Source organism: Ostrinia furnacalis, unplaced genomic scaffold (assembly GCF_004193835.3).
Source record: "Ostrinia furnacalis isolate ACB-3 unplaced genomic scaffold, ASM419383v2 OfSCF5116, whole genome shotgun sequence".
In the NCBI taxonomy this organism is placed as follows: Eukaryota; Metazoa; Arthropoda; class Insecta; order Lepidoptera; family Crambidae; genus Ostrinia; species Ostrinia furnacalis.
Genome location: NW_021135355.1, coordinates 142,676 through 151,619, shown reverse-complemented (window position 1 = coordinate 151,619; position 8,944 = coordinate 142,676). Strand labels below are relative to the sequence as shown.

Below are 8,944 nucleotides of genomic sequence, written 5' to 3'. Positions count from 1 at the left end.
ATTAGATAAATATACTATCTAACTAGGCCTACTTCGCCTACATAAACTTCGATAAATAATTAATAATGTTATATTGTAAAATTTTGTCACACTATTCACCCCTTCACTCCTACGTAGTTCGGACCCGCAACCATCCCAGTCAGGCAGCCGAACAAATGCTGACTGTCATTGACGTTTTTCTTATAAGTATACATAGGTATATTGAATTATAATAAATTGATCGTAAGTAGGTAGGAACATGTATCTGCCCACGTTTTCTTAAACAAATAAATTTTTCATGTGTGTTGAGTTTGATAAAACATTTCGAAAAACATTTGCATAAGTCAGTTAAAGTTCATCTTATTTGGTATATTATATTCCAATTATGAAGTGCTACCAGAATATACTCCTTTCCGAGTCAATCTGTAGGTTGAGGTCAACCTACGTATTGGCCTATTGCAGAATAAAGTTATATGTATACTATTAATATGAATAAATCTTATATTGTGATAGGAGAATATTGTCCCCCATACAATGAAATGATCTCCTTCGTTATATTGTACATGTACATATTGAAAATTATGTTTTAAAAAGTTATGGTAACATTACATATAGTAGAAAGATAGTAGTGTTAAACTAAGTAGGTAAGTAGCAAGAAATTTCTTTTCAAATAATTAAACAAGTTTATCCAAACCTAGTCATCATCATCATCATTTCAGCCATAGGACGTCCACTGCTGAACATAGGCCTCTCCCAATGATTTCTACAAAGGCCGGTAGGTAGCGGCCTGCATCCATCCTAATAATTTAACCACGTTCGGAACAATACTTAAGTTACTTAACCCTTCCTGTGGCCTTGGTGGGAATCGAACCCAGAACCTACATTCAATTAAGAATATTTTAGTTTGGTTGGATATTGTATGATTTAACATAATTCTTGTAAAATGTTTTCAGATGTTACCATTACCGGAAAAATCATTATTATAATAGGGCAGTTTTAAAATGAAGTAGTACGAGGGTTGGAAGTAGGAGCCTCCAGACTGCAATACGAGTATCATGAAATTACAAACCTAAGGTAATTTTCTTAGAAAATATAATATGTATAACGGTATAGAAAAGCCATGTGTCTCGTAAGGATGCAGTGCAATTCATCTCAATTAACATCGTCATGTTATAAATTCATAAAACTGGAAATTCTTAGTTCATTTTAGTTCAGCAGGGCAGACCCCAGTGCATTTTCTTAGTGTTAATTTTATTGTTCATAAAAAAGTTATACCGACTTCCATACTTACGTGTACCTATTGTTTCTATACTTACAATGAAATAGTTGGTGTCATCATAACACTTTTAAGTTATATCACAGAATAATAATAAGTACGTACAGAAGTTTTACTTCGCGAAGGTATTTAAAAAAATGTATGCTCAATGTCATTAGCAATATGGTATAATTTAGCCTGTCTCAAGAGTCAAGCACCATTTTGTTGACAAACGTCAGTGATCGGCACTGCGCCGAAGCTATAGGGCTGGCTTCGGTAAAATGAGTGATGAATGAGTAAATGGTGCCAAACTACGGAAAATGGCGGAGGAAATACATGATTTAGCATGAATAATATTAACTACTTATTTACCTCTCAGTGTGTTGAGGCAACTTAAAAATATTATTATTTAGGCAGTTAAATACTGCACAGTATTTAGTACACCATTTTCTTTATTTTCTTCCATCCATCATACACAAGAATTCGCGTGCGTGAGTCAATGTTCGCTCGTATGTGAGGTCTTGTCGAATAGTATCCTGTAGGTGGGCCATCGTGCGTGTTTTGTTTTCGATGTAAACTCGCGGAGATGAACAGGCCTGGTTATATCCCGTACCGGGGCTAAGATCTCCCGTACCTACCTCGCGTTCAGTCCTGTAATCCTGTTGGGCCTAAAACCTAAGGAAACTGGTCTGTAATCCTAAATTACCTACATCAATATAATTTTTAGCTTTTGTAGGAAAACCTGGAATCTTCCCTATATTCCTTATTTCAATAGATGTATATAACTTACGTGATAAATCAAAGTACTATATTAATTTATATTTTTTGTAAAAGAAAAAGCGTCATAAACTCGTAGTACCTACCTATTAGTTGTGAATGCAGTTTCAATGTAATATCATCACGTGGAGTTACTACTATAGCATGCAACTCACACGCATTCAATGTCATTGACATCTCAATGGTGTAATAATACGTCATAAAGTTTCACAGCTAAAACAGTTACTGATGTGCTACCTACCAATATTTAAAAATAGGAGTTATAAGACTGATTCATTGATTAATTAAAAAGCTAAAGAATAAAATAAAAAACGATTTATTCTTAACTGATATATTTTTGTCATTAATAATCTGACACAACATAATAAAAATAAAAAACAAACTTGTACTTACAAAAACCTGGATATGAGCACCTCCACAGACTCATACCCGTTCTTTGAGCCTCATCAATTCTGGATCAACAATAAATGTCAAAGTGCACAGTTATTCTTTGAGAAAAAAAAATACTTTGACAGTTATTTTTAATACAGTTTCATTAGTAATTAAAAAACATTTTCGTATAAGATCGAACAACATAAAAAAAGAAAATTTGATTTTCAATTACTAGAGATTTCTTAAAAACACAACAACACAAAAACGCTTAAGTTATTGTCATTTCCGACAAAATATAAGCATTTTAGAGCCTAACTAAATCTTTGTAGCCTGTTGAGTTTGAAATAAGTAATGTAATGATTTTGTCCGGTACTGAATTTTCCTTTTACTTTGGTAATCTTAATACTTATTTCAAATCAAGTTGACTTAAGAAATACTATAAACATACAAATAATAGCTGCATGACGTTCCATTATTTGACTGTTTTTAAAAAGAAACAAAATATGGGTTAGGATGTGAACACCCAATATTATGGACGAATAATATAAAACAATTTGGTAAATGGTAATGTTCACTTCCTGTGGCGCACGCAAAGCCAAATACATTTCGCGCTTGCAATTTAAAATTTAAACTCGATTCAACAATCGCTGGAAGCCAAAAGCATTCGCCTTCGCGTACGCCCAATTATTCTATTTAATTAGTTTTACTTACCAATCCAATACATAAGACTGGTGTCGTGAGTATTTACTTAATATATTTACAACTCTTTGTATCTTTCGGTAACAATTATTTAACAAATGACTATGACCAAAACTGTTACTCCTACATATATGTACAGAATTTTGTCATGGACAGGACGTATTCAGTCCCAGCCGTGGTGTTCATGGTGTTCGTGGTGTACCGGCACCCAGACTTTTTGCCAGACGGGTTTCCAGACCTTTTTCCACGCCGGTACTTCTATCGTCTTCCAAACAGGTACTTGGATTTGTTTCCATTTTTCTACCCATATTTTCTTCTGGACAGGTACCCAAACTTCCTTCTTAACAATCTTCCAGATTTGGACTTTCTCTTCGATCCACTCTTGTTTCTTTTCAGTTACCCAAGCTTGCTTCTTTTCTGTCCTCCAGATCTGCTTCCATTCCTCTTTCCATTCCAGTTTCTTCTCTGTTACCCATTCCTGTTTGTGCTGAGTCTTCCATATCTTCTTCCATACAGGCTTCCAGATCATTTTCTTCTTCCATAAGTCGTGGCTAGTGTATTCCCAGCCATGTTCGTCCTTTCCTAGGTACTTTTCCCCGGGAATTCCTTCCTTGACCCAGGCAGGAACGTATGACTGTTTCCATTCGGGTACTTGTATGGTTTTGGTGACAGGCACTTGAATTTCTTTCCACACTGGTTTCCATACTTTCTTCCAGTCTGGTACTTGAACTTCCTTCCATATCGGGACTTGGACTTCCTTCCAGATTGGTTTCTGCACTACTTTCCAGGCGGGTACTTTTTCTTCTTTCCATTGCTGGACTTGTTCTGTTTTCCAAGCTGGTACTTTTTCTTTCTTCCATTCAGTTTTCCAAATTAGTTTCTTTTCTGTTTTCCAAATCTGTTTCCATTCTTCTTTCCAGACGAGCTTTTTCTTCCAAACTCCTTCTGGTGGTGGTGAGTGCCAGCCCCCTGGTGACCGTTTCTCTCTGGAGAGTTCGGTGTCCTTTTCCACATCTTGTATGGGTACAGCTAGTGATGCTGCGAATGCGAGCACCACCCACAACTGAAATAAAAAAAAAATTACAAATCAAGAATTGTCATAACTATTTAAAATGGGTTATTAAGTCGAACAAACATAAACCAACTAATATTTGCCTACAATGACATACATTTTCAGGTTAGATTGTTCTTAATAAGATTCTTTTCTCTCGAATGAAGTCATAAATTTTATTTTAATAATATTTGTATATTTTTTATATCCACCATTAGTTTAATAATTTAATAAGTAATGGACAGGAAATAAAGCGTATTTAAATAAATGATACGCCGAAATGATCAAAGTACAGCAGACGTGTGCTGACTTTAAAACAACCTTTTTTTCTAATAGTTAAATTGTACCGAAACTTTGTTTCAAAATATTATTTGTTAAAGTATGTTTATTTTTGTTTAATTAAATTAATAGATGATGAATTAAATTAATAGATGATATTAATACGTGATCAACTTAACTGACGAAAAACTGATCTGATAACGTCTGAATGGCAACCGCAACGGTTTGCGTGCGCGTTACATTACATTTAAATAAACAAGTTGACTTTAAGTTAGAAAATAACACTTTTTTTTATTAGAAAACTGTAGCAACATTAAACACGCACGAAATTTTTAAGTAGTAAATTAATTTACATTGCATTGTATTAATTTAATTTAATTCAAAATCGAATATCGATCTATAGTTAATAAAAAAAAGTTTTTGAGAAAGAGATCCGCGTTTTAATTTTCTGACACTAACACTGCAAATATCTAACACGGGTTTAAGTATCGTCCTTGGTCACTTAAAAAAAATCACAACACAACACACACAGCACACCCACCGTAAAAGTCAGCGTCCTCATTTTGGAATGGAGGTGTCCGCCGCGACTGTGGAGGCTGCGCCGGCGCTGTCTTTTATTAATGGGCCCCTCTCTCGAGCGCAGGACCCGCGCGTCATAGTTCGTGACGTGACGCGTCGTGACGCCGTGCACCGGTGCACTATGACATGACATAATGACTAGCATTTCCGCTATGCCAAATATTGGCTTGATAATTAGCTATGATGCTTCATTGTGTATACCATCAGATACTCGTACCACAAGGCACTTTACATAATTAATTTCATTTTATTTTCTTCTAAATAGTCGGTGACCACTCTAGTCATGTCAATCGTCTGCTTAGGTTGCCATATAATTTTTAAAATACTTATTTTTGGATAAAATACAGTAGGTAGGTATGTACGAGTACTTTGTTCTCTTTTCTGCAACATGACTTTTTCTTTCATTTGCGTACTCATCTCCTGTTTCAGAAGTTCAAACTAAGACATTCATATCAAAATACAGAAAAAGCTCTTGATGTATCAATTGTTTCATATTTCATTAAAGTAATTTTCTTTAATTGGATTGAGGACTTTTTATATGTCATCTAATTGCACAAGAAAGTTATTAAAGCATGATAGGTTGATATGAGTACAGCATCAGCATCTGTGATTATTTTATAATTGTAACTCTCTACAAAACCGTTTCGAATTCAGTTTGCGTTCAGCTCAAGATGATATAGAAATGTAAGGGTTCGGAAATTTTATTAAAGTTTGATTCCAACGTTCGCAAGGTATCAGTTCCGTTCTGCGGAAGCAATATCTCCAGTTACCCCCGAGTCCGTTGTGATACCGAAGTGTACTGAGTTTACAATTTCTGAGTGTTGCATCCGAGATAACGATATCGAAGCCATATTACTCGTAATAAATACGCAAATTGTTGCTGTCACGTGATATTGCTATTATTTGCTATGTTTACATTACGTATGTTTGAAAATTGAGAAACCGTAGAGTTTTCCGAGTTCTTCCAATGAATCTATTAGGAATATCAACAGCTTACAGATTTCAATGTAACAAGGTGAACGATTTAACTTCCTTTCTTCACCTTTCTTAGTTTCATTTTAGATATTCAAGAGCGAGCAAACAATATCTACAGAATAAAAGATATATGAACATTCCGTGATGATAATATTTACCTATTTATTTTACTTACTCTTAATTCTACGCATCCTTTTTTATTACACATCAGTAATAAAATTGAATTTTATTTACAGCTTCGTCCAACCAATGTGTGATTGAAAACTCGTCAACACTTGACAGTAAATTTTACTTGTAAGCCTCGTACTCGTTAAATTTTATTAACGATAATCGTATCGGTTGCCCGTTGTTATAGGTACAACTTTTACGAGTTTAATTTATTTTATTACTGCTTTTTAATTATTAACTCCTAGAAGGAGTGGGTTATCAACCGCTGTTTCGATGGGTCACGCACGCGCCGCGACCCAATAAGGTTTGGTAAGTGAACCTTTTTAAAAATCTTTAAGTTATGACTATTAACATCTTGAGCCCAATAAATATCTTGTTATCTGTGTTAGTACGGTTTAGACTAAACTATTTATTTTTTATAATTATCACGGCAATAACATTATAAAAAAGCTTTTCTTGTTATTTATTTCCTCGGAAACTCAATTATTGTTTGTTCAAATGTGAACACACGGTGAACTCTCGAATCGAATCAATTGCATACCAAAGATATTAGTGCTAATACGAGTAGACATTTCTTCATAAAACAGTCGTGTTAAATGATTTTATTCCAAAACGGGATACCTATTTAACTTAGAAACAGTATTTAGAATTACATTCCGCCGTTTTTATATAACCACACATTTCATTACTGTAACAGATGTTAATCTGGAAAAACAAATAATAACTGTTCGTAACAGAAAGCTCTCCCGATTTTTCAGGTTAATCCCATTCCGGGAATATTCGAGCAATATCTTACGAGAGCAGATCTGCAATACCCTTGACATTGTTCACGTCAGGCTATGTAGGCCAGCCTCCCATAGGTCACGAATTCAATTTTCAGCGAGAAACAACTCGACCGGAATGAAGGTGTAGTGCAACGGTGTGTAATCGCACACATCTTCAGACCTATTATTACCATATTTACGAGTTTACATTACCTTAACGGAGTCTGCTTAAGCTGGTTGTAATTATTATTGATGATCGGAATGTAGGTAGCATACATACAAGATTTTACGATTGCTTACTTGAAACTTGATAGATAAGATTATGTTTCGAGAATCCTGATGATTGATTTTAATAATAAAAGCATTTGATTCAAAATTTAGAAATGTATTACAAAATTCTTCTCTCTTGTAAGCTGCAAGTGCTGCAACAGCCCCAAATATACTGATATTTATACAATGCAAAGTATGGCACGCTCATAATGACTGCTTTATGAGCGTGCCATACTTTGCACTGTAATGCTCAGAATAAAATCTACCTTTTCAGTTTCAGAACTCATGACAAGAGAATCCAACTACTAGATCATGGTGGCATTTATTTGTAACCTGTCAAACCACAGTTTATATGTAAGCTGCAAGTAGGCGTCTTGACTTATGGTCCTATGTCCCCTAGATGGGGCAGAGGATGTGCAAGTAGGCGTACATCAAGCGTTTAATGACGAAAACACGTATAATACGCTTCACGCCGGACAGTAGCACGTATAGTATAACAGAACAACCCTGCAATGACGTTTGCAGGCCGATACCTTGATAACGTAGTTTCGTGCCATATCGAAGCCCTTGGTCCCAAGCATTAGCCGTAATATACAAACGATCGACAACCATGTCAAGTTCACAACGACGCGTACGCAGAATACGTTTCCGCTGAACTACTGTCACACGTGTGTCGCAACCCCAGTCTAGGGTGTCACTTGAATATTCAGCGGTTCACGCAATAAACGACCTTCAAATATTCAAAGTCTAACATTTAGAATTAATTACACCACATACGGTATTACAGCTACTAAGTGACCATTACGAACCGCGTAGAGAAAGTAATTAGCACACCGATAAAATATAGTACAAGTTTTACAAAACAATAAAACTTGTATTATTGAGCAGAGACGATGCACAGCATCTGGTGAGAGAGATGCGTCTACTTCCGGTGTAGTTTTTTACCATTTTATACCTTAAATGACGTCATTTCCGCAATTATTTAATAGGAATTGATTTGACTTACTTCCGTTTGCCGCCATTTTAGTCACCTGGGGGCGAGCTTGCTCGGAGTTCTTCATAGAGGGCTCACCAGGAGGCCTTCTTGGGATGCTGTGCATCGTCTCTGCTCAATAATACAAGTTTTATTGTTTTGTAAAACTTGTACTATTATTCGGCATGTGACGATGCACAGCATCTGGTGAGAGACTTGTTTATTAGCTCCTGGTGACTACTTACCAATGGCGCTATGTGATGAAAGTTTTCGAGTTTCTGTAACAGAACTAGATTAGAACATGATTAATTTCAGGGTATTAACATGTTTTGTTCTAAATGCCCAGTGAGAGCAGCACTTATATCACAAAGTAGGAGGGTTTGTACTTTTGTATGTTTGAAATGAATAAACTGGAAAGCTACTGAACTGAATTCAGAAATTCTTTCCTCATTAAAATGCAGATGTAGGTAGTCAATGAATAAAATTCCTCCACAATCCCAAAAATAGTGGCTATGAGCTTGGGTGTCGATCGCTCCACTTTGAATTTCCGCGGCGGCGTTTTCCCTTTTCAATCCATTGCATTGACTCTTGTTTTGACTCTAAATCGTACGGCTGAATTTATTATTTATCAATAGTGACAATGTGAGAAAAAAAAATGTTAGGATTATGGCCAAAGATGTCCTAAAACTCCTGCGAAGTTGTGACTCGACGCTGTTTGTCGAGTGGCGTGAGCATTTTTGACACTCATCGCGCAAACCCCTTTTTCATGTGCGAATGAGTATGAAAAATATTGCCGATACGTT

General features: G+C 35.6%; 1 protein-coding gene across 1 annotated transcript; it reads right to left on the bottom strand.

The window, feature by feature from the left end:
• Positions 1-2,353: 2,353 nt before the first annotated feature.
• Positions 2,354-5,043, bottom strand: LOC114360675 (antigen LPMC-61). Its single transcript, XM_028315437.1, has 2 exons — positions 4,954-5,043; positions 2,354-4,145 (listed from the first exon to the last, which is right to left on the bottom strand). Exons 1-2 carry the CDS (start codon positions 4,972-4,974, stop codon positions 3,246-3,248), a joined length of 921 nt encoding a protein of 306 aa, XP_028171238.1. The 5' UTR covers positions 4,975-5,043; the 3' UTR covers positions 2,354-3,245.
• Between the last annotated feature and the right edge of the window lie 3,901 nt (positions 5,044-8,944).

Bases quoted from the DNA above. Each gene is read 5' to 3' on its own strand.
- LOC114360675 (XM_028315437.1), bottom strand. From the start codon at position 4,974: ATGAGGACGCTGACTTTTACG. The intron at 4,146-4,953 runs GTGGGTGTGCTG...TTTTTATTTCAG, and splicing joins TGAGGACGCTGACTTTTACG to TTGTGGGTGGTGCTCGCATT.